Raw genomic sequence first — 25477 nt, 5'->3', positions numbered from 1 at the left:
CGCGGGAATCGAACCCACAACCCTGGTGTTGCAAACACCATGCTCTACCAACTGAGCCACACGGGTGTGGGTGTCTTTAGAATATAGTGGAACTTAATGAGTTCAATGGTCTGCTTTTGGTTTAAAAAGAACATGTACATAGAGAGAGAGCAGCACGTACAGCAGAGGCAGAGTCCTTGCTCTCTGAGAGGGCCCTCTCCACATCACTCAGGCAGTCCAGCCTGGCGCTGTTTCTCTCACTGCACTGGGCTGCATCCTTTGCCCTTTTATACTTTGACTTCTGAGGCCCCGTCCCAGCCTCACACCGGGGGCACAGCACCTAAACACACAAAAGACAGAGCCAAACCCCGAAAGACCTCAGGATCTTATGAGTGATTCTAAGACAAACGCCCAGATGGCACACCATTTACTTTATTGTGTACTACTTTTGACAACCCCTAAGGTGTCTGATTATGTGTATTGGCATTAGATTGTTGCAGATGGTTTACCTCCAGCAGGGAGTAAGTGGAGTTCTTCATTAGAAAGGTCTTGGCAGCACTCTCCTTCCAGGCCTGCACGTCAAACACCAGGGAATCAAGTCGAGCCAGGGGGTCAAGCCAGACTGGGATGGCCTTGGCCCGGGACACCAGCTCAGTCAGGGTATCCAGCACAGGGATACGGCCTCCCAGCTACACACAAAACAAACAGAAAGACAAGCATATAGATACTCTTATAAGAAGTCTGGCTTTCTTTCCTTCTCTCTCGCTTTGTTCTTTTCAGTCTGGCTAACCAGAAGCAGTTGTATTGTATTTAAAAAGATACCCATATAGAATAAAACTATATTCATTCAGAGATGTTTCCAATTACATGGGATCATAAACTAGAATGTAGTGCATTGCTTTTTCCCCAGAGCAATTGTCAAAGATATGGCACCTTATTCCCCATGTATTGCACTTTGGGACACAACCTAAGAGTCTCATACCTGTAGGGTCTCTGCCTCCTGAAGCCAGTCTTTAGCCTGGTCCACCGTGTCCTTCAGCAGCAGACAGTTGGGAAGATAGGCAGGGATACTAGCCACCTCCTGCAGAGCTTCCACAAGAGTTTCCACACAGTGACGTGGCCTGGAGATAGAAGCTAGCTTTAAAAACACAAAAATATGCACAGTACTGCTTCTATCTTCAGTGTCAAGTTCTGTCATGACCTTTTCATATCTTCCCCAAACCAGGTGGTACAAAATGAGTGACTAATTTCACAGTTCATATGGCTCTACAGTAGTCACTTATCACATTAGCACTACGGAGTTCTCTTTTCAGACGGGTTGAAATCTAACTAAACCAAGACAACTCTTTGAAGCAATGTTGCTTATAAAAACAGTGGAATTAGTGCTCGGGATACCATGTTACTCTATTCAAAACGTTGACTGAAGTTCAGTTGTCAAATAACAACCTTATGGTCCAAGATGTCTCACTTTAGGCCACAGTTTACCCTAATGGTGATGGGCCCATGCTCTGCTACTAGCATCTGTGTAAACTGTGGCGTAAGCCAGCAGAGCAGAGCACTGTCCCAACCCACTGATCCAGTTAATACACCAGGAAGCAGCTTTCAACTCCAAAATGCAAACCTTGCACTTTTCACTCTCTGCTGGCTGAACTTCTAAGCAGCTTTCGCAAGGAAGGTGTCAGTGCTATTTCAGTGTGCCTTATTTAGTTTTACGAGTCTCAATCCATTTTATTTAACTTGTTTTGTGTATCTCGTAGCCATTTCCCAATGAAAACATGTATATTCCTTTACTACTGAAGGGGGGCTGAAATGACTGATTAAGCTTTGGTTTCAAACAGTCTCATTAGGAAGACTGAGAACAAGATTTCGGTCTTGGAAGCATCATTTGCAGTGGGTGTCTCGTGTGTGTTCGAACGTGGGAAGCGTTTGTACATTCACTCTGCCAAAACAGTTAGTCACTCACCCTTCTATACAACTTGAAACAGTTTAACCAGGTCCCATATCCACAAAGCTTCTCAGAGTAGAAAATTGGTCATAAGTACTGAGAAGAGACACACTTTACTTCTACTCTTATGGGTAAAATATAAAAACTATGCACGAAGCCTCTAGTAATAAGGAGTCCCACCTTTAGGAGAGCTGTCTTAACCAGTTTAGAGCTACCAGCACTTTGTAGTAAATTTTGACACAGGAATAAATGTTTCACTCATATCGATGCCACATTGGCTGTCTTCAACCAGAGAAGTTGTTTTTTCGGTTCAGTTGCGCTTAAAAAATGTTAAATTACTCAAGTCAGGAAAGAAGTTTACAGCCATGTCTCAGGTTGACTCCTACTACAGCTAGGAGTCTACAGCCATGTCTCAGGTTGACTCCTACTACAGCTAGGAGTCTACAGCCATGTCTCAGGTAAACTCCTACTACAGCTAGGAGTCTACAGCCATGTCTCAGGTAAACTCCTACTACAGCTAGGAGTCTACAGCCATGTCTCAGGTTGACTCCTACTACAGCTAGGAGTCTACAGCCATGTCTCAGGTTGACTCCTACTACAGCTAGGAGTCTACAGCCATGTCTCAGGTTGACTCCTACTACAGCTAGGAGTCTACAGCCATGTCTCAGGTAAGACTCCTACTACAGCTAGGAGTCTACAGCCATGTCTCAGGTAAACTCCTACTACAGCTAGGAGTCTACAGCCATGTCTCAGGTAAACTCCTACTACAGCTAGGAGTCTACAGCCATGTCTCAGGTTGACTCCTACTACAGCTAGGAGTCTACAGCCATGTCTCAGGTTAACTCCTACTACAGCTAGGAGTCTACAGCCATGTCTCAGGTAAACTCCTACTACAGCTAGGAGTCTACAGCCATGTCTCAGGGAAAGAAAGGTGACAACTGAACCAAGAGTTCTCCATGTACATTGTAATGGTTCTATTCTACATGAAACAAACACCTCTTTCCATGACAGACTGACCAGGTAAAAGCTATGATCCCTTATGTCATTTGTTAAATCCACTTCAGTGTAGATGAAGGGGAGGAGACAGTTTAAAAGATGGACATGGATTGTGTATGTGTACCATTCAGAGGGTGAATGGGCATGACAAAAGATTTAAGTCCCGTTGAACAGAGTATGGTAGTAGGTGCCAGTGTGTCTCATGAACTTCAAATTTGCTGGGTTTTTCACACTCAACAGTTTCCCATGTGTATCCACTACCCAAAGGACATCCAGACAACTTGACAACTGTAGGAAGCATTGGCGTCAACATGGACCAGCATTCCAATGGAACGCTTTCGACACCTTGTGGAGTCCATGCCCCGACGAATTGATGATGTTGAGGGCAAAAGGGGGTGCAACTCAATATTAATAGTGTTCCTAGTGTTTGGTAGAGTCAGTGTATATAAATCCTGGATTGCTGATGCTATGTATTGGCCATTGAGTGGCTGAATGGAATTCTACAGTATTTCAATTAAATGTTAAGGACAAAATTACATGCATTTAAGTATTTTTTGTTGTAGTGAAATGATACTTTAAGGAAAATGTTTATATATTTCCATACATTTATGTTAAGCTCACATAATATAAAAAAATGTATGCATTAAGGTGTCTGTAATAGAATAATGTAGACATTAATAAAGGCATTTCTATAGCTTCCAAAATATTTTCTACAAGGGTGATGAGTGCCAAGATGGTGGCTTAAACACAAAGCCCCCTATCAGTCATCTAGTGTATATATCTAAATCATTTCATATTCAATTACAGTACTGTCTAAGCCACTCTCCTCCTCCTCGTCTGTCTGTCTGTCTGTCTCTCACCTAGCCTCCATGAGGCGGAGCGCCCGCTCCTCCCAGTGCTCCGACATGGTGAGCAGCTCCTGCAGGCGGGCCATAGCCCTCTCCACTGAGCCATGTGGGGCCAGGCCCACCCCTTGGTCTATCAGCCTCCGCATGGTGTCCAGACATAGGCTGTGGGGCCGGACACTGGCCCCCTTAACCCCGTCTAGCCAGCGGGCCTGCTCCAATCTCTCTCTGAGCAGGGCCAGCTGGGGAAGTTCCACATCCAGGCCCAAGCTCACGTCCAGCAGGCCCTGCAGCGCCGCTGGGCTGGGGGCCTCGTCAGAGAGGAGCTGCTCACTGCTCTGCTGGAAGTCATCCACACGGGTCAGCAGGTCCTGGGGGATATACAAGCAGGTTAAAGCGTTAATCAATTAAAGTTGTTACTTTTCAGTGTTCTCCTGGTCCTAAAAGACTACGGTGGCTTGTAGGTAGGCTTTTGTCCCAGCCTAGTGCCACATCAAGTAATCAATCAACTCAGCAAGACTGCTGAGCTGAGTCAGGTGTGTTAGTGAAGTGAGAAACAAAGTACTTGACTTGTTACTGTGGTGGTAGTAGGTCCTCCGGCCCCAATCACCATGCATTTACTTTAATGTCATTTAGCAGACACTCTTACCCAAAGTGACTTACAACCAGTGCATTCAACTAACATGCTGACCGCGCCATCGTTCGTATGTTGATTTTGTCCACCCACACCAGACACGAGCAGGACACACAGGTTGAAATATCAAAACTCTGAACCAACTACATTAATTTGGGGACAGGTCGAAAAGCATTAAACATTTACGGCAATTTAGCTAGCTAGTTTGCTGTTAGTAGCTCATTTGTTTTAGGATATAAACATTGTGTTATTTTATCTGAAATACACAAGGTCTTCTACTCTGACAATTAATCCAGAGATAAAAGGGTAAACAGAGTTAGTTTCTTGTAATCTCTCCTCCTTCAGGCTTCTTTTTTGGACTTTATAAGATGGTTGGCATCCAACTTTAAGGTGCATTACCACCACCAACTGGACTGGAGTGTGGACCTCAGTTCATCTTTCAAACACCCACGTGGGTATATGCGCCTAAAAACCAATGAGGAGATGGGAGAGGCGGGACTTGCAGCGCTTCAAACGTCACAAATAGAACCAAGTTCTATTTTAGCGCCTGGCTACGCAGACGCTCATTGACGCGCGCGAGCAGTGTGGGTGCAATGATTGAATAAAATGTGTACATTTATTTTTGGTGTGGTCAGCATGTAAGGTAATTAAGACAACCATATATCAAGTAAAACCTTCGTAACGCCTACCTTGAGTAAGGGGGCCTGGCGGATGCTGCAGGGTAGGTTGTGCAGCTGCCTGACAAACGACCTGAGCTCCTCCACTGTCAGCAGGTTCTGGCTCTGGGACTTCCTTCCACCTGAACGATACCTGACAACAACACACTAGATCAGAGTCACGGCTAACATTCAGGGCACACAAGCTGAAATACATTTTCACTAAAGCACATTTGCTCTGCGATAGACTAGCGTCCTGTCCAGGGGGTGTACTTGTACATCAAGCTGCCTTTTGCTCCAGCCCTATAAGCTGTTCTGGCTTGTCAGAACAGTTTATAGGGCAGGCTTGTGCAAGGCTACTTACGTGATTGCTTTCAGAATTAGCTACCATTTGGCTAACTATGTGGCTAAGAATACAAGAATCAGGTGTGGTAAAGGATGTTAACTAGGAATGCACAATATATCGGTAAGCATATCGGACAATATTAGCTAAGAAATGCCAACATCGGCACGGGCCCGATGTCTAGTTTAACGCTGATGTGCGAAACCAATGTCAAAGCTGACGTGCATACCTATATAACGTAGGTAGATGACAATGACATCACGAAAAATACTGTGCTACATGTGCAACACAATATTCCTAACCTAGCCCACAATGTCTGCTGTGTGGATCTATTTTGAAGAAGTTTCAAAGGAAGATTGCAAAAAGGCCGTATGCAACATTTGTTGCTGCTATTAATTCCAGAGGACAGGAGTAAGGGAAATCTTTCAACACCACAAACCTAATTAATCATTTTAAAGTGCATCACCCCCAGACATTCGGCGACTACTTAGAACAAAAGAAAAGAAAAAAAAAAACTAAGCTCACACTTCCAACAAGGTAAAGTCGAGCAGTCCTTTGAAAGAGTAACAACATTTCAGCGAGACAACTCAAAGGCGAAAACCATTAACACCAAGATAATGGTATTCATTGCCCTTGACAATCAACTGTTCTCTGTCATGGAGGATGTTGTAATTTTGGTTCATCCCTAATTTTAACATTAGAAAGCATTATAAAAATGGGCCTCCCGAGTGGTGCAGTGGTTTAAGGCACTGCAGTGCTAGAGGCGTCACTATAGACCCAGGTTCGATCTCGGGCTGTGTATCACAATAGCACAGTTGGCCCAGGGTCGTCCGAGTTAGGGAAGGGTTTGGCTGGGTGGGCTTTACATGGCTCATGGCGCTCTAGCGACTCCTTGTGGCGGACCGGGCGCCTGCAGGTTGACCTCAGTCAGTTTAACGGGTTTCCTCCGACACATTGGTCTGGCTGGCTTCCGGGATAACGGATGGGTGTTAAGCGCGGTTTGGCGGGTCATATTTTGGAGGACGCATTACTCGACATTCGCCTCCCGAGCCCGTTGGGGAGTTGCAGCGATGAGACAAGATCGAAATTGGGGAGAAAAAGGGGGTATTTTTTTAATTAAAAAAGCATGATAATACAATAATAGAAATCATGTGTGTTTATACGCACACAGCCTACCTGGTCTGCCTCTTCCCAATGAGTAGCTGCTGGGCCACCACAGCACACTTCTCAGCATCCAGGGTGACTGTGCGGAGCTGCCGCAGGAGGTCACTTTGAGGGAACCGCTTCACCTCTGCCTCCACCACCAGGGAGCGCAGCTCTTCCAAGCCTGAACACACATTTATAAACCAACATGGCTTTAAACACAGTCAACAATGCATTCAAAGAATCACGGTCCAAAGATCAAGTAAGCTGTACAATTAGCAGAGGTTAGAGAATAATCTATTTTAAACTATTCTGGTATTTTGTGTGCATCCTTAGACAAAGACAACATATCTGAGTGATAAGGAGTAAAAAACATTCCATGAGACATTTAAGAACATCTTGTCTTCTTTGGGTTATGCAAATAAGCAACCTAAACATTTTGCGTTTTATTACTTAAAGAACAATTTCAATTACATAGAGGCCTGAACCCAAAGAGGTATCCTACTTAGGGTTACTACTTACCACTTTTCTTGTCTTGTTTGGCCTCCAGGATGTCACTGACATGGGAGACCCAGTATGTGTAGGACTCAGCACGCAGAGTGACTGCTTCCATCATGGGGTAGAGCTCAGCCATGGTAAACCTGTAGCTGTAGACCAAGACACAGGTCTAGTGTGTTTCTGAGGACTTATCCTGGCTGAGTAACAGCTGTCACAATTGGTGATTTTCTAGCCAGGTTGTTAACTCGAAATGACACAAGGTTCCAGTTTAACAAAGTTTACTATACCGTATGAACACACTACAAGGTAGCCATTCCACTCTAGGCTAGGTCCATCAACTACAAGACTCCCTGCGCAGGCGCACTCTTGACTGAGTGATAGCCCCGTAATAACAGAAATATAGGGATTCTTAAAACATGAACTTAACAAGGTGACCCATATCTTTTTTAGTGTTTCTTCTTTATCAGAAGGTCTTGGAGGCCTTTAGACGTTTCAATGCTGCACACTCCGACTTTGACCCTTACTTTAAGTTGACACGTTCTTAAAAAGGGGCATTTTAGTCGAGAACATAATTTTAAAAAATACATTTGTGCATGGGATCTGTAAATGAGCATTTGAGCCTCTGTTGACTGCGCGTTTCTGTAAAACATGGGATGTACTTAATGAGGGGGACATGATGTATATTAACATTATGTGGGAATTTAGAACTAACTTGGCTGTGGATTGACTTACTTGAGTGTGAGTTTGCTGGAGGTGCAGGAGCAGAGGTCGTGGGCGTGGTGCAGACACACCAGCTGGCCGGGGCTGCAGGGACAGGTGAGGGCAGACAGGTAGCAGGTGGTCCTGCACTTGGAACACTGGCGCTCCTCGTCTGGCAGCAGGTCGTACTCCGCCTGCTGGGAACGCTGCACGCCCTGGGAACACATAGATACAGTCATCAACACACACAGACACCGACACCTAGAGCCATACTAGGAGGAGAGACAGGGATGACGCGGGCACATAGACACAAGTGGAGGAAAATTAACTGTGGCCATTTCAAATCAAACTATTGGTCGTATACACATATTTAGCAGATGTTATTGCAGGTGTAGCGAAACGGTGCAGTAATCTAATACACAACTAAAAAAGTTAAAGAATGGAATTAAGAAATATTCGGAAGAGCAATTTCGGAGTATAAATAAATGGGATGTATAGACATTATGGACAGTAGATGGATAGAATATATAGTATATCTGAAGAATACGTAGGATAGAATAATATATGTAGAGCAATAGTTCAATTGGATAGGACTTGACTAGAATACAGTGCATTCAGAAAGTACTCAGACCCCTTGACTTTTCCCACATTATGCTACGTTACAGCCTTATTCTAAAATGGATGAAATCTACACACAACACCACATAATGAAAAATCAAAAACAGGATTAGACATTTTTTCAAATGTATAAAATTTTTTTTAACGGAAATATCACATTTACTTAAGTATTCAGACCCTTTACTAGGTACTTTGTTGAAGCCCCTTTGGCAGCGATTACAGCCTCGAGTCTTTTAGGGTATGACGCTACAAGCCTGGCACACGTATTTGAGGAGTTTCTCCCATTCTTCTCTACAGATCCACTCAAGCTCTGTCAGTTTGGATGAGGAGCGTCGCTGCACAGCTATTCTCAGGTCTCCCCAGAGATGTTCGATCGGGTTCAAGTCCAGGCTCTGGCTGGGTCAGTCAAGGACATTCAGAGTCTTGTCCCGAAGCCACTCCTGCATTGTCTTGGCTTTGCAGTTAGGGTCGTTGTCCTGTTGGAAGGTGAACCTTTGCCCCCATCCGAGGTCCTGAGCAGGATTGTATCAAGGATCTCTGTACTTTGCTCCGTTCACCTTTCCCTCGATCCTGACTAGTCGCCCAGTCCCTGACGCTGAAAAACATCCCCACTGCATAATGCTGCCACCACCATGCTTCACTGTTGGGATGGTGACTGATTTTCTCCAGACGTAATGCTTGGCATTCAGCCCAAAGACTTCAATCTTGGTTTTATCAGAACAGAGCTCTGTCAGAGTGACCATTGGGTTCTTGGTCACCTCCCTTACCAAGGCCCTTCTCCCCCGATTGCTCAATTTGGCCTGGTGGCCAACTTAAGGAAGAGTCTTGGTGGTTCCAAACTTCTATTTAAGAATGATGCAGACCACTGGGTTCTTGGGGACCTTCAATGCAGCAGAATTTTTTACGAGAAAAATAGCATAAAAATAGATTTTAAACAGCGTTTGACATGCTTCTAAGTACGGTAATGGAATATTGAAATTTTTTGTCACGAAATGTGCTCGCGCGTTACACTTTGGATAGTGACCTGAACGCACGAACAAAACTGAGGTATTTGGATATAACTATGGATTATTTGGAACCAAAACAACATCTGTTGTTGAAGTAGAAGTCCTGGGAGTGCATTCTGACGAAGAACAGCAAAGGTAATCAAATTTTTCTAATAGTAATTCTGAGTTTAGGCTGCCCCGACGTTGGCGGGTCTGAATAGCTAGCCTTGATGGCCGAGCTATGTACTCAGAATATTGCAAAATGTGCTTTCGCCGAAAAGCTATTTTAAAATCGGACATAGCGATTGCATAAAGGAGTTCTGTATCTATAATTCTTAAAATAATTGTTATGTATTTTGTCAACGTTTATCATGAGTAATTTAGTAAATTCACCGGAAGTTTTCGGTGGGTATGCTAGTTCTGAACATCACATGCTAATGTAAAAAGCTGTTTCTTGATATAAATATGAACTTGATTGAACAAAACATGCATTTATTGTATAACAATATCCTAGGAGTGTCATCTGATGAAGATCATCAAAGGATAGTGCTGCATTTAGCTGTGGTTTGGGTTTTTGTGACATATATGCTTGCTTTGAAAATGGCTGTGTGACTATTTTTGGCTGGGTACTCTCCTGACATAATCTCATGTTTTGCTTTCGCTGTAAAGCCTTTTTGAAATCGGACAATGTGTTTAGATTAACGAGAGTCTTATCTTTAAAATGGCGTAAAATAGTTGATTGTTTGAGAAAATTGAATTGTGGTATTTTAGTTGGTTTTGTATTTCGCGCCATGTGATGCCATTGGCTGTTGGCTAGGGGTTCCGCTGGCGGAACGTCTAGATGCAAGAGGATATTCACCAGAACGCACAATCCCTCCATCAGTGCTCAGACTGTCCGCAATAGGCTGAGAGAGGCTGGACTGAGGGCTTGTAGGCCTGTTGTAAAGCAGGTCCTCACCAGACATCACCGACGACAACATCGCCTATGGGCACAAACCCACCATCGCTGGACAGACAGGACTAGCAAAAAGTGCTCTTCACTGACGAGTCGCGGTTTTGTCTCACCAGGGGTGATGGTCGGATTTACATTTATCGTCGAAGGAATGAGCGTTACACCGAGACCTGAACTCTTGAGTGGGACCGATATGGAGGTGGAGGGTCCGTCATGGTCTGGGGCGGTGTGTCACAGCATCATAGGACTGAGCTTGTTGTCATTGCAGGCAATCTCAACACTGTGCGTTACAGGGAAGAGACATCCTCCTCCAGCCATAATGCTCGTTCTGTGCGTGATTTCCTGCAAGACAGGAATGTCAGTGTTCTGCCAAGAGCCCGGATCTCAATCTCACTGAGCACGTCTGGAACCTGTTGGATCGGAGGCTGAGGGCTAGGGCCATTCCCTCACGAAATGTCCGGGAACTTGCAGGTGTCTTGGTGGAAGAGTGGGGTAACATCTCACAGCAAGAACTGGCAAATCTGGTGCAGTCCATGAGGAGGAGAGGCACTGCAGTACTTAATGCAGCTGGTGACTACTGACTGACTTTTGACTTTGACCCCCCCCCCCCTTTGTTCAGGGACACATTATTCAATTTCTGTTAGTCACATGTCTGTGGAACTTGTTCAGTTTATGTCTCAGTTGTTGAATCTTATGTTCATACAAATATTTACACAAGTTTGCTGGAAATAAACACAGTTGACAGTGAGAGGACGTTTATTTTTTTGCAGAGTTTATATATATATCACACACACAGTCAAAAGTTGACACCTACTCATTCAAGGGTTTTTATTTTTATATTGTAGAATAATAGTGTAGACATCAAAACTATGGAATAACACATGGAATCATGTAGTAACCAAAAGTGTTAAACAAATCAAAATATATTTTATATTTGAGATTCTTTAAAGTAGCCACCCTTTGCCTTGATGACAGCTTTGCACACTTGGCATTCCCTCAACAAGCTGAGGTAACTCGGAATGCATTTCAATTAACAGGTGTGCCTTGTTTAAAGTTAATTTGTGGAATTTCTTTCCTTCTTAAAACCTGTTAAAGGTGTAGGGGGCAGTATTTTCACAGCCGGATGAAAAACGTACCCAAATTAAACTGGTTACTACTCTGGCCCAGAAACTAGAATATGCATATTATTAGTAGATTTGGATAGAAAACACTGAAGTTTCTAAAACTGTTTGAATGATGTCTGAGTATAACAGAACTCATATGGCAGGCAAAAACCTGAGAAGAATCCAACCAGAAAGTGGAAAGTCTGAGAATTGTAGTTCTTCTTTTGAATCTCTATCAAAACTACAGTGTCTGTGGGGTCACGTTGCACTTCCTAAGGCTTCAATTGGCTGTCAAAAGCCTTCAGAAAGTTTTCATCCGTCTCCTGTAACTGGGCAGAGAAAAGGAGCTCAGTCTGAGGAACAAGGGATTGAAGATGAGCGATCCCGCGAGCGTGCCGTTCCTTCTTTTTCTTCTTGAATGAATATGCTATTGTCCGATTGGAATATTATCGCAATTTAACGTTAAAAATACCATAAAGATTGATCGTAAACAAAGTTTCACATGCTTCTAAGAACGGTAATGCAACATTTTGACTTTTTGTGTCTCGAATTGCACTTGTGCGTTATGCCTTTGGATAGTGACCTGAACGCACGAACAAAACAGAGGTATTTGGACATAAATATGGATTATTTTGAACAAAAACAACATTTCTTGTGGAAGTAGCAGTCCTGGGAGTGCATTCTGACGAAGATCAGAAAAGTTAACCTGTTATGGCTAGGGGGCAGTATTTTCACGGCCGGATAAAAGAACGTACCCGATTTAATCTGATTATTACACCTGCCCAGAAACTAGAATATACATATAATTATTAGCTTTGGATAGAAAACACTCCAAAGTTTCTAAAACTGTTTGAATGGTGTCTGTGAGTATAACAGAACTCAGTTGGCAGGCCAAAACCTGAGAAGATTCCATGCAGGAAGTGCCCTGTCTGACAATTTCTTGCCCTTCTTGATTATCTCTATCCATTACAGGGGATCTCTGCTGTTACGTGACACTTCCTACGGCTCCCATGGGCTCTCAGAAGGCGGCAAAAAGCTGAATCGTGGCTTTGCAGGCTCTGGCTGAAAAAAAGTAGCGCGTTTGGATAGTGGCTGGTCACAGTACTGTGAGACTCAGGCTCATGCCCGAGTCGACCCCATGCTTTATTTTCTTTCGTCTGTTTACCTAAACGCAGATTCCCGGTCGGAATATTATCGCTTTTTTATGAGAAAAATAGCATAAAAATTGATTTTAAACAGCGGTTGACATGCTTCGAAGTACGGTAATGGAATATTTAGAAATCTTTTGTCACGAAATGCGCCATGCTCGTGACCCTAATTTACACTTCGGATAGTGTCTTGAACGCACGAACAAAACACCGCTATTTGGATATAACAATGGATTATTTTGAACCAAACCAACATTTGTTATTGAAGTAGCAGTCCTGGGAGTGCATTCTGACGAAGAACACCAAAGGTAATCAAACTTTTCTAATAGTAAATCGGAGTTTGGTCAGGGCTAAACTTGGTGGGTGTCTAAATAGCTAGCCGTGATGGCTGGGCTATCTACTCAGAATATTGCAAAATGTGCTTTCACCGAAAAGCTATTTTAAAATCGGACACCTCGATTGCACAAAGGAGTTCTGTATCTATAATTCTTAAAATAATTGTTATGTTTTTTGTGAACGTTTATCGTGAGTAATTTAGTAAATTCACCGGAGGTTTGCGGGGGGTATGCTAGTTCTGAACGTCACATGCTAATGTAAAAAGCTGTTTTTTGATATAAATATGAACTTGATTGAACAAAACATGCATGTATTGTATAACAATGTCCTAGGTGTGTCATCTGATGAAGATCAAAGGTTAGTGCTGCATTTAGCTGTGGTTTTGTTTTTGTGACGACATATGCTAGCTTGAAAAATGGGTGTCTGATTATTTCTGGCTAGGTACTCTGCTGACATAATCTAATGTTTTGCTTTCGCTGTAAAGCCTTTTTGAAATCAGACAGTGTGGTTAGATAAAGGAGAGTCTTGTCTTTAAAATGCTGTGAAATAGTCATATGTTTGAAAAATGGAAGTTTTTGTATTTTTGAGGAATTTGTAATTCGCGCCACGCCTATCATTGGATATTGGAGCAGGTGAACGTCTAGATGTAAGAGGTTAAGAGAATATTTATAATACTAATTCTGAGTTTAGGTGACCCCAGAACTTGGTGGGTGTCTGTATAGCTTGCTTTGATGGCGAGCTATGTACTCAGAATATTGAAAAATGTGCTTTCACCGAAAAGCTATTTTAAAATCTGACACAGCGGTTGCATAAAGGAGTACTGTATCTATAATTCTTAAAATAACTATGTATTTTGTCAACGTTTATGATGAGTATTTTTGTAAATTGATGTGCACATTCACCGGAAGTTTTGGTGGAAATACATTTTCTGAACATCACACGCCAATGTAAAATGCTGTTTTTGGATATAAATATGAACTTTATCGAACAAAACATGCATGCATTTTGTAACATGATGTCCTAGGAGTGTCATCTGATGAAGATTGTCAAAGGTTAGTGCTTCATTTAGCTGTGTTTTGGGTTTTTGTGATGCCTCTACTTGCTTGGAAAATGGCTGTGTGGTTATTTTTGTCTATGTACTCTCCTAACATAATCTAATGTTTTTCTTTTGCTGTAAAGCCTTTTTGAAATCGGACAATGTGGTTACATTAAGGAGAAGTATATCTTTAAAATGGTGTAAAATAGTCGTATGTTTGAGAAATTGAAATTATTAGATTTTTGATGTTTTTTATTTCGCGCCCTGCTGTTCCATTGGATGTTGGCTAACAGTTATTAATGCATTAGAGCTTAGCAGTTGTGTTGTGACAAGGTAGGGGTGGTATATAGAAGATAGCCCTATTTGGTAAAAGACCAAGTCCATATTATGGCAAGAACAGCTCAAATAAGCAAAGAGAAACGACAGTCCATCATTACTTTAAGACATGAAGGTCAGTCAATACGGAAAATTTCAAGAACTTTAAACATTTCTTCAAGTGCAGTCGCAAAAACCATCAAGCGTTATGATGAAACTGGCTCTCATGAGGACTGCCACAGGAAAGGAAGACCCAGAGTTACCTCTGCTGCAGAGGATAAATTCACTCGAGTTACCAACCTCATAAATTGCAGCCCAAATAAATGCTTCACAGAGTTCAAGTAACAGACATCTCAACATCAACTGTTAAGAGGAGACTGCGTGAATCAGGCCTTCATGATCGAATTCCTGCAAAGAAACCACTACGAAGGACACCAATAATAAGAAGAGACTTGCTTGGGCCAAGAAACACAAGTAATGGACAGACAGGTGGAAATCTGTCATTTGGTCTGATGAGTCCAAATTTGAGATTTTTGGTTCCAACTGCTGTGTCTTTGTGAGAGACGCAGAGTAGGTGAACAGATGATCTCCGCATGTGTGGTTCCCACCGTGAAGCATGGAGGAGGAAGTGTGATGGTGCTTTGCTGGTGACACTGTCGGTGATTTATTTAGAATTCAAGGCACACTCAACCAGCAGGGCTACCACAGCGATACGCCATCCCATCTGGTTTGCGCTTAGTGAGACCATCATTTGTTTTTCAACAGGACAATGACCCAACACACCTCCAGGCTGTGTAAGGGCTATTTGACCAATGAGAGTGATGGAGTGCTGCATCACCCGACCTCAACCCAATTGAGATGGTTTGGGATGAGTTGGACCGCAGAGTGAAGGAAAAGCAGCCAACAAGTGCCCAGCATTTGTGGAGAACTCCTTCAAGACTGTTGAAAAAGCATTCCAGGTGAAGCTGGTTGAGAGAATGCCAAGAGTGTGCAAAGCTGTCAAGGCAAAAACTTTGATTCGTTTTGTTTTGGTTACTACATGATTCCATGTGTTATTTCATATTTTTTATGACGTCTTCACTATTATTCTACAACGTAGAAAATTGTAAAAAGAAAGAAAAGCCCTTGAATGAGTGAGTAGGTGTGACCAAACTTGATTGGTACTATATATGTGAGACAGAGACACAGAAGACACAGACAGACACTTTCCAAATGCACTGTACGTGCCGGTATGAGAGGCCTCTCACCATCTTGCTGACTTTATCCCTCAGTTTGTCTTCCTCCTGGAGCATGACGGTCATGTCCCTCTGCACAGCCGAGGCCAGGGCCACATCCATGGTGGTGTCCGCCTTGGATGCCATCTTGCAGACCATCTCGTCGTGGGAGAAGACACAGTACCTATTCAGCTGCCGATAGTGGTCCACACACATGCGGCCCATGGGCATCTGAGAAACAGAAGGAGGCTTTGGGTTAGAACTATACTCTACTATCGATTTAACACCATCAACAAGAGCCATACACAGTGCTGGTTACATCAGTGATAACCAAACTTGATCCAAAGAGCTACAGGGTATACAGGCTTTTGTCCACTGAGCATTAGAAGTATCTTCCGGTTATTAAATTACTAGCTTCTGTATGGTATTGATGAGGGACTTCATGGCATCTTACCCAGTCCATGGTGCAAAAGTTGACAGCTTCAGCAAAGTTGAAGCCCTGGTTAAATCCACTATGGTAGGCTCTGGGGAAGGTGATGACAAACTCACCAGAGCACTGATTGGTGCGATAAACCTAAAGAGTAGGTATGAAGTCATGGTTAGACCAATACTATAGCTACACACAATGTTATTTATTTTTACTTGCATCACTGTGTGTTGTTGGTGGGTGTGGTACTTACGGGGACACCGTGGTTCATGAGTGTGTTGGGGTTCATGATGGTGACCAGCTGGTGCAGGAGGTCAGGCTGGGACTCAAACAGCTCGGGGGCCAGTTTCCTCATCACCCACTCCAGCTTCTCTGCAGCGTATCCCGGAACCCCGTACCACGTCTTGGGCTCTCCCCTGAGAACACAGATGCCATTTTCTCAAAAACACTGACGTTATCACTTAAGCTTGGAGGTGTATTCTTGTGTGTTTAATACTACGTCAACCAATAAACTAACTCAAATACTAAGCAAGCATATGGGTTTCAAAAGATTCCTCAGAATGAAAGAAGCAGAGACTATTTGCTTAGACCTCTATACAATGCTTTATACCTAGGACCAAGTTTTCCCAGGTCCAGCCACAAGGTCATATTATACTGATGGCCTGTGGGGCCTTAAGAGGACACCTGTCTGTACCAGTGCAAGTAGTTGATGGAGTAGCTCCAGTGGTCCTCGATGTGCCAGCAGAAGGAGGAGAAGCACATGCCCACGTAGAGCCAGGGTAACTTCATCCCACAGATGTCGGCCGTAATGTGAGTCAGCACCGAAGAGTCCATCACGGGCATGTTGTTCAGGTTCCAGCCACTGCTCAGGTAATCCTAAGCGTCAGAGAAAGGGCACAAGTTCAGGCTAGACTGAACTCGGGGTGATATTCTAAGATACTGGGTCTGAGATGCTACTTTACTGGGAAGGGTTTCATCTGCATTAGAACGCCAATATCACAATAAATACAAGCAACAAGTTCTACCAAGGTCTCTGAGGGGTATAGATTTCTGGGAGGTTGTGATGTAGCTACTAGCTAGCTAATAATTGTCTCGATTCTAGATCTACAAAATATTGTGAGAAGTAGATTCTAAAGAAATGAATTATCTTTAGGTGACAAACCGCTCTCTCGGTCTGAGATGATGTACTGTTGCCATGATGTTGTGGCAAAATAAACTTCATAATCCTCCCAATACCTAGCCTATGTTAACCTGTAAGAGGAGAGCCTTTGTACCTCATCCTCAGGGGAGACTTGGAATCGTCCACCTCTGATGGGGAAGCCGCTCCCAAACTCCTTGGAGGCGATGTCTGCCCCATACTCCACAGTAACGTCCTCTTCGATTGTGCTGACCAAGCGCCAGAACTCCTTCTCCACTAGCTCTGTTGGAACCATCTAACAGACAGAGAGGGAGAGAGAAAGAAAAACACACCGTGACCTCAACTTCCGACTGAGCATGGATGAGCTCCATCTAATACAGTCAATATCAGGCTGGAGTTCAGGAGCACACCACTGAGAAAATATTGCTCCATTTCAAACTTGTTAAATACAACCTTTTTCCAGTTCTCTCTACTAAACACCACATATACTGCCCAACTTACATGGACAGGCATGTTGAAATAGTCTGACTTGAAGGAGTCTGCCATATCCCCAAAAGTGCGTAGAGAGTAGTCCCTGCCAGCCTGCTCGAAACCAAAGGCTACCTGAGGTTTGCAACACTCCTGTGGGGAAGACAAGACTGTGAAGTAAGCACTAATACAGCAAATGTCACCAGAATTTTTTTATTTTTTTTAAAGAATTCCATTGAGTAGCTACAGAAAATAACATACAGAAGAGCAGAATTTGAGCATGCTTTTGTCTAGCTGTGCGTTTGCCTTTACAGTGAAAACAATATTAAGTTTCCATTTCCAGACTACTGCAGTGTTCAACAGCTTCCCCAGTGGACGGGGTGTGTGGAGTGTGTTGACAGTAGTATGGTAATTGTGTCTGGAAGAGAGAGGCTGTCTGTCACCTGAGCAAGGCACTTGGGGCACCTCCAGTCTCCTTTGGGGACATCGTGGAGGGGCGGGATCAGACAGAAGGTGTGGTAGCTGTCGTCACAGCCATCACACAGCAGCAGGCGGTTCTCTTCGCTCCCGCTGCCACACACCAGACACATGTACTGGTCCACCTGAGGAGACAGACACAGCGACACTTCTTATACACTTTTCAGCTAAAACATTGCAAAATGGCTGCCATAGGTCAACCAGGTGGGTGGATGGGATGAGTTAATTTTGAGAGAAACCTGACGTGTATAAATGCTATCCAATATGGTTACTATAATCATTACCATCATCATAGTAATAATGAAGAGACAATTAGCCCTGATTAGCTAAAATACATTAGCATATATAAAAAGGTACTTTACTCACTGTGGGGTCGTTTTTCTTAGTCGGCACGTTTTCTTTGTCACTTGTTATTGGCTCCTCATGCTCTGTGGCTTCCTGTTTCACCTGAACAGGTAACACTTTCACTGAAATACATTTACACATTGTTAATGGAGGCCAAGGAATACAGTATGTACGAATATAAACAACCCTGTTCTAATTTACATTTACATTTTACATTTTAGTCATTTAGCAGACGCTCTTATCCAGAGCGACTTAAAAATTGGTGCATTCACCTATAATATCCAGTGGAACAACCACTTAATATACACTGAACAAAAATATAAACGTAACATGTGAAGTGTTCGTCCCATGTTCGTAACATGTGAAGTGTTCGTCCCCAGAAATGTTCCATACGTACAAAAGGCTTATCTTGCTCAAATTTTGTGCAGAAATTCATTTATATCCCTGTTAGTGAGTATTTCTCCTTGGCCAAGATAATCCATACACCTGACAGGTGTGGCATATCAAGAAACTGATTAAACAGCATGACCATTACACCAGGAACACCTTGTGCTGGGAACAATAAAAGGACACTCTAAAATGTGCAGTTGTGTCACACAATGCCACAGATGTCTCAAGTTAAGGGAGCTTGCAATTGGCAAACTGACTGCAGGAATGTCCACCAGAGCTGTTGCCAGAGAACTGAATGTTAATTTCTCTACCATAAGCCGCCTCCAACATCATTTTAGAGAATTTGTCAGTACGTCCAACCGGCCTCACAGTCACAGACCACATGTAAGGCGTTGTGTGAGCTAGCGGTTTGCTGATGTCAATGTTGTGAACAGAGTGTCCCATGGTGGCGATGGGGCTATGATATGGGCAGGAATAAGTTATGGACAATGTACACCAAACAATTGCATTTTATTGATGGCAATTTGAATGCACAGAGATACTGTGACAAGATCCTGAGGCCCATTATCATACCATTCATCTGCCGCCATCACCTCATGTCTCAGCATGGTAATGCACAGCCCCATGTCGCAAGGATCTGTACATAATTCCTGGAAACTGAAAATGTCCCAGTTCATCCATGGCCTGCATACTCCCAGTCATGTAAAATCAATAGATTAGGTCCTATGAATTTATTTCAATTGTATGATTTCCTTATATGAACTGTAACTCTGTAAAATCTTTAAAATTGTTGCATTTATATTTTTTGTTCAGTATACATTTAAATATACATTTAAAAAAAAAGGTACATTTTCTTCATCATTTTACTTTTAAAACATTTCTTTAAAATGCAATAATTCCCAAGAATTAAATTAACCCAGAAAAACATTTCTTTGTTCATGAAAAATATTCAGTTCTTTCACATTGCACTAAACTTTGCCAGAGGACAGAGCTTACCAGCCTGTGGCTCTGGCTTGGCTACGTAGGAGCCCATCCTCCTCCTCAGGTTGGGCCGGTTCTCACAGTCCTCCTCGGTCACCGTCTTCATACAGCCTTCCTGCCAGAGAGAAAGAGAATCGGGGTTCATGCCAGGTGGACCACGACAGGAAATTCAGGTACAGCAGCATCCTTTTTATGAGCTCACAATTGCATACACACAAAAACTCTTTGGTTTGGTGTCCAGAAATACATGCAAAGCTGCAAGCTGCATCCATTGGCTCAGGAAGAGCTGTGTCTTATGAGGACCCAAGAACTATTGTGAGTTATAGTCGGGGTGAAATAAGGAAATACGGCTTCCCGGCAAAACAAACAGTGGGGGTATGCTGTACCAGTAAAACATATCACAATAATTAAAACAAAATGTCAAGAATACTGTAGGCTATTACACCACTTTTTATTATTACCGCATGTCAGAGGCATGAAAAATGAGCGAATGGACTCATTGTAACTTATGGGGACCTAGAAGTAGAACTGTGACTTATGGGGACCCAGGAAGAGGCCCACCTCAGCTCGCATGCGCTTGGCTCTGCGGGCGATGCTGCAGGTCTCCAGGGGTTGAACAGACTGCCGCTGGGGCAGGTCATGGGGGATGTAGTCAGTGTCCTTCGTGTCGTTGGTCAGGGTGGGCTTCTGTAGGGGAGACATGGGGGAGTGAGTGGGCATGTAGAGCCATCTAGCACAAAGTCCCCATAAGATCAATGAGAAATGTTTCAACAATCTCAAACTGATATGTTTGTCAGAAAATTATAAGAAAAGGACAATCATTCTGTTTGAACAGAATGAGCTTTGCTAGCTCCTTGTCACTCCTACTACTATTATGTTGTGACAAATTCCATTTGCCAAAAACAAACCAGGCATCTATATACAACAGGGCCATTTGGTTTCACATTTTTCATTGTTGCCTTTGAACAAAACAATTGTAATGGAGTTGTTGAATACCATGGCTAGATTATAAACACAATCATCCAATACAAACGTCTACCCACCACTACACACGGGCTTCAACTATTGATACTTGTTTTGTCTTGCCAGATCAACACGTGGTCTCTGTTCTTTCTGTTGACACCACTAACATGACAAAGAGGAAGATAGCCAGCAACACTGTCGGTTGAGGTGGGGGATGGGAACACTGACGGTCTGCGCTCTGGTATATAAGGAGGACAGTGTTTAGCTCATTAACTTTGCTACAGGGAGTGTGGGGTGAGAGGAAGGAGGGAACGGGAGAGGTCAAGGCCAGCAGGCTGAGAGAGAGAGAGAGAGAGAGAGAGAGAGAGAGAGCATGCAGCACTGCAGAGAGGATGACCTGCTGCTAACCACACAACCCCAACCAGGGCCCCAAGGTACAATCAGGGAAGCTGCAAGAGACAACGGAGGTCTTCAATAAAAATAAACATGGAGACAAGAGGAAACCGGTCATACATTTCACAAAAATGACCCAATGGGGAGGAGAGCACGCTATGAAAATGATTGGTTTATTTTCAGGATTTTCAGGATTCCAGTCATACTTTTTAAACATCCCAGGCCTCATCTAGTCTATGACTTAATTTGTGATTTCGTCTTTTATGGAAAATGGATCTTATATCAACAGCAAAAAATTGATGAATTAAATTGAGATTCACCTGCCATTTCGCTATGGACAATATCTACACCTTCAACGCAGCACAATCTCAGACAACTCGAGATAATTACACATTAGTAAACATAGCAGAGGACCAAGACAAGGCTACCCATCGAGAGAGAACAACAAAGAGGATGAGAGGGAGGGGTGGAAGATGACTCTGCAGAGAGAGTACTGGGAGACACAGGAGAGCGGGCGAGAGAGTGAGTGAGAAAGAAAAAAAGAGAGAATGTAGAATATACAAGGGTGGTGAGAGAAAGAGAGAGAGCAAAAGACCCATCTGACTCACCAGAAGGTTGGCTCCAGTCTGGAACAGGTTGTAGGGGTAAAGGATCCTCTCATAGTGGGAGCGCAGATGAGAGCCTATGGCCTTTCCTGGAGCAAAGCCCATCTTCAGCGCTATCTTAGACCAGCGTCTCTCTCTGCAAACCGCATCAAAACCCCTCTCATTGTTCACCAGCTGGGAAAGGAGCACCCCAGTTAATGACCTTGTTATTGTGTGGGTGTTCAAATTTGTCAACATAAGAAGCATATAGAACACACCATGCTTATAGGAGTGTATAACACAAATGCACACGGGATCCTATCCAAGAATAGCTGGCCAGTTTACTGCATCCAGGGTGTGCCAGAAGTTGTAGCTACATACCTTGTTGAGTTGGTATAGGTCCAGAATCTTTCTTTCCACATGAGGGATTTTCAGGGTGCACCCTTGTAGCTCCCAGAACTTTGCGATTTGATCCAGGAAGTTGAGCTTGACTCTGGTTTGAGCCTACTCAACATGAACATAAACACAATAAGAGATGGTACATTTTACACATTGCCAACATAAAACAAATAATATTGATCACAAATGGTGCATTACATGCCCTCATTAACATTGTTTATATAATAACACATCCCCTGCTGTGCTACTTTTAATTGCAAATGACAGGACATTGACATTTTAACTAGCTCATGGGAGGGGGTCACAGTGACCTTTAACCTGATGTCATCAGCACTCTGGCTTCAATAGACACCCTGCTGCTGTGGGTTCTAAGCCTGCTGAAGCCACTGTTCTACTGACAACGTCACTTGATGCGGTAACGTAGCCTTCCGAGTCACCTTCGATTAGGCCTAAAGCACTCGCAGACTAATGTATTTATTTGTACATTTTCTTTTATTTCTTTAGCACTTATGAAAGACTGGGATAATTAGAAAAATGTACAAAAGGCAAAATCCCTCCAAAATATCTGTGGATCATCATTGTAAAAAGTAATCCACATATTTAATCAAAATAAAAACTTGGTTATGTACATATCCAGTCGTTCATAATAAAAGATAAGTAGATGCCATTTTTTCTCAGTACTGTAATAGCTAAACCAGTTATGTAGTGAAATGAACGTACCTCCAATTCATTAAGTCTCTGGATACGGGGAGTGAAGTGCAGACTGTCCACGTCGCATGCAAACGGTGGCTGCCATCCCTGCAGGAGTACACAACACCATCTTGTCAAACTGACAAACCTTTTTCCTAGTTTATCTTCCACTTAGGAAAATCATTATCAATTGAGCAACAGTCTGCTGTATTTGAATACATGTTTAAATATATTACTTACACTACAGTGTTTAGGAACATTGTGACATGACAGGTTATGTTCCATGCAGAAAGTCACGTAGGCTGTTCCTCTTCAGCCTAAAGCCATATTTGATATCTCCTCTGGTTACACTCTTACTAATTAACACTAGGCTAAATGCCAATCAAACATGAACATGATTTCAAATATCACATTAATAAAACAATTTGATCCTGATGGCTTTAAATAAGAACCTGAGTGGATATGAAATATATTTTACCAATGGGTGCATGACAGACACAGTACATTTACATGCAAAGTAATAATTTTATATTAAACTGATTATGGCAGTAGGCAGATTATGCAATAGTCATGTAAACACCTTACTCTAATAATCTTAATCCGGGTAAAGTCAGAATCAAAGTAAGCATACGCCGATTAAAACACCTGGTTTTCTTAGCAACCTTTCGAATTATGACATGTAAACACCATAAAAATATATATATATTTAACAACGGTGTATTTGACCTGTGCTAGCACCAGCCGAGCGAGCCTCCCTCTTTAGCGCGAGTGAAGTCAGTTCGACTTCATTTATTAGGATCCCCATTAGCGACAAGCTAGTCTAACATGCTAGCCACACCGCACCAAAAATAAATGTACACATAAAAATTATTCAATCATTGAACCACACTGCTCGCGAGTGTCTGCGTAGCCAGGCGCTAAAATAGAACTTGGTTCTATTTGTGACGTTTGAAGCGCTGCAAGTCCCGCCTCTCCCATCTCCTCATTGGTTTTTAGGAGCATATACCCACGTGGGTGATTGAAAGATGAACTGAGGTCCACACTCCAGTCCAGTTGGTGGTGGTAATGCACCTTAAAGTTGGATGCCAACCATTTTATAAAGTCCAAAAAAGAAGCCTGAAGGAGGAGAGATTACAAGAAACTAACTCTGGATTAATTGTCAGAGTAGAAGACCTTGTGTATTTCAGATAAAACAACAACACAATGTTTATATCCTAAGACAAGTTAGCTACTAACAGCAAGCTAGCTAGCTAAATTACCATAAATGTTTAATTATTTTCGACCTGTCCCCAAATTAATGAAGTTGGTTGAGAGTTTGTTTTGATATTTCAAACTGCGTGTCCTGATCGCGTCTGGTGTGGGTGCACAAAATAAACATCCTTGCGATGGTGCACGCAGACATGTGCACGCAGGTTGAAATATCAAACGAACTCTGAACCAACTATATTAATTTGGGGACAGGTCGAAAAGTATTAAACATTTATGGCAATAGCTAGCTAATTTGTCCTGGGATATAAACATTGGGTTGTTATTTTATCTAAAATGCACAAGGTCCTCTACTCCGACAATTAATAGGGGATAAAAGGGTTAACAGAGTTTCTTGTAATCTCTCTTCCTTCAGGCACATTTTTTGGACTTTATATTGCGGTTGGCATCCAACTTTAAGGTGCATTACCACCACTAACTGGACTGGAGTGTGGACCTCGTTAACCTGCGTGAGCAGTGTGGGTGCAATGATTGAATAACATGTGTGTGAATTCATTTGGTCATTTGGTAGCCTGATTTCAGACGTGTCCTTGTAAACAGGATTATTAGGGAAACCGTTCTTCTTGAAATGTATGTAAATGTTTTAATCAAACTATTATATTAAGCTGACTATCCACAATAATCACATTATTGTGTGCATGTAACTGTACTCAATGTCAATCGACACAGGCACCCTGTCAATAGTTACCAACTCTACTCAGGTGATGCTGATTAACAATTATTTATAAATAGACCTACACATTTGAGTAACCATAGACTTTCATGGTGCATTTAAGTCTTATTTTGGCACTGGACCAGCAGTTAAAATACAGTATGAGGCACATAAGACTTTCTTTAAAGTATTTTCTTTCATATGGGCCCTCTGAGTAGAGTTGGTACTTCCAGTCCTCTCATTTTCTATTAAACAGTGGGTTCAGAGAGAAAGACTGTTTGACAAGCATCAACAGGAAACTCAGTGTGCACTAGTATAGCATCCTTACCTTTGGAGACTACACTGTGACCTTGCATGGCATCTCAGAGTGCCAGCATGCCTATTTGAATGTGCATGATAACTCAGGAATAGAGAACAGTATAATTTTAAATAGGCTACACAAGTGAGAGGCTCTCAGACTATTTCACAGCAATTCTGTAAATTCAGCCCAAGCAGCAGATAGGACAGAACCCTTTTTGATCAAACGTGGAAGAATCCATCCTAAAACACAACTCCCTAAACAAGAGAACCCAACTGTCACTTCAAAGTGAGAAGAGAACCAGCTGGGGATGTAGACGAATGTAAGTGCCCTCCAGTCATAAAAAAAATTGCTGGAAAAAAAATATGTATCCCATGGGGCCGGCGAAGAGGGGTGATGAGAGCGCTATAAATTGTGCCTCCATAGCTTAGCCTTTGACCCTGCACGCTGAGTCTGCAGTGCACAGCCCAGATGGGGACATGGTTTATGAAAACAGCTCTGGCTGCATTTCCATCAGCCCGCATTTCCATCAGCCCCTTTGTGGAGTAGTGGAGCTGTGA

At 42.8% G+C, this 25477-nt stretch overlaps 1 protein-coding gene across 4 annotated transcripts in view; it reads right to left on the bottom strand.

Moving 5' to 3' along the window:
* The window catches only part of LOC106565423 (lysine-specific demethylase 5B-B), a 34742-nt gene that overhangs the window by 4310 nt on the left and 4955 nt on the right, over positions 1-25477 (bottom strand). For all 4 annotated transcript variants that reach the window (XM_014132540.3, XM_014132539.3, XM_082959198.1 and 1 more), the window contains 21 exons: positions 22732-22809; positions 21994-22116; positions 21637-21807; positions 20234-20359; positions 19688-19787; positions 18323-18423; positions 17923-18081; positions 17513-17632; positions 17148-17306; positions 16568-16749; positions 16127-16289; positions 15901-16020; positions 15480-15677; positions 7772-7953; positions 7064-7188; positions 6575-6725; positions 5089-5209; positions 3781-4136; positions 962-1100; positions 489-668; positions 161-319 (listed from right to left, as the gene is read on the bottom strand). In XM_014132540.3, coding sequence (XP_013988015.1) covers positions 161-319; positions 489-668; positions 962-1100; positions 3781-4136; positions 5089-5209; positions 6575-6725; positions 7064-7188; positions 7772-7953; positions 15480-15677; positions 15901-16020; positions 16127-16289; positions 16568-16749; positions 17148-17306; positions 17513-17632; positions 17923-18081; positions 18323-18423; positions 19688-19787; positions 20234-20359; positions 21637-21807; positions 21994-22116; positions 22732-22809 — 3213 coding nt within the window. The remainder of the gene's footprint in view (positions 1-160; positions 320-488; positions 669-961; positions 1101-3780; positions 4137-5088; positions 5210-6574; positions 6726-7063; positions 7189-7771; positions 7954-15479; positions 15678-15900; positions 16021-16126; positions 16290-16567; positions 16750-17147; positions 17307-17512; positions 17633-17922; positions 18082-18322; positions 18424-19687; positions 19788-20233; positions 20360-21636; positions 21808-21993; positions 22117-22731; positions 22810-25477) is intronic.

This window comes from Salmo salar, chromosome 12 (assembly GCF_965601325.2).
Source record: "Salmo salar chromosome 12, fSalSal1, whole genome shotgun sequence".
Lineage (NCBI taxonomy): Eukaryota > Metazoa > Chordata > Actinopteri > Salmoniformes > Salmonidae > Salmo > Salmo salar.
The sequence above is the reverse complement of the archived record's forward strand: the minus strand, read 5'-3'. Positions and strand labels throughout refer to the sequence as shown.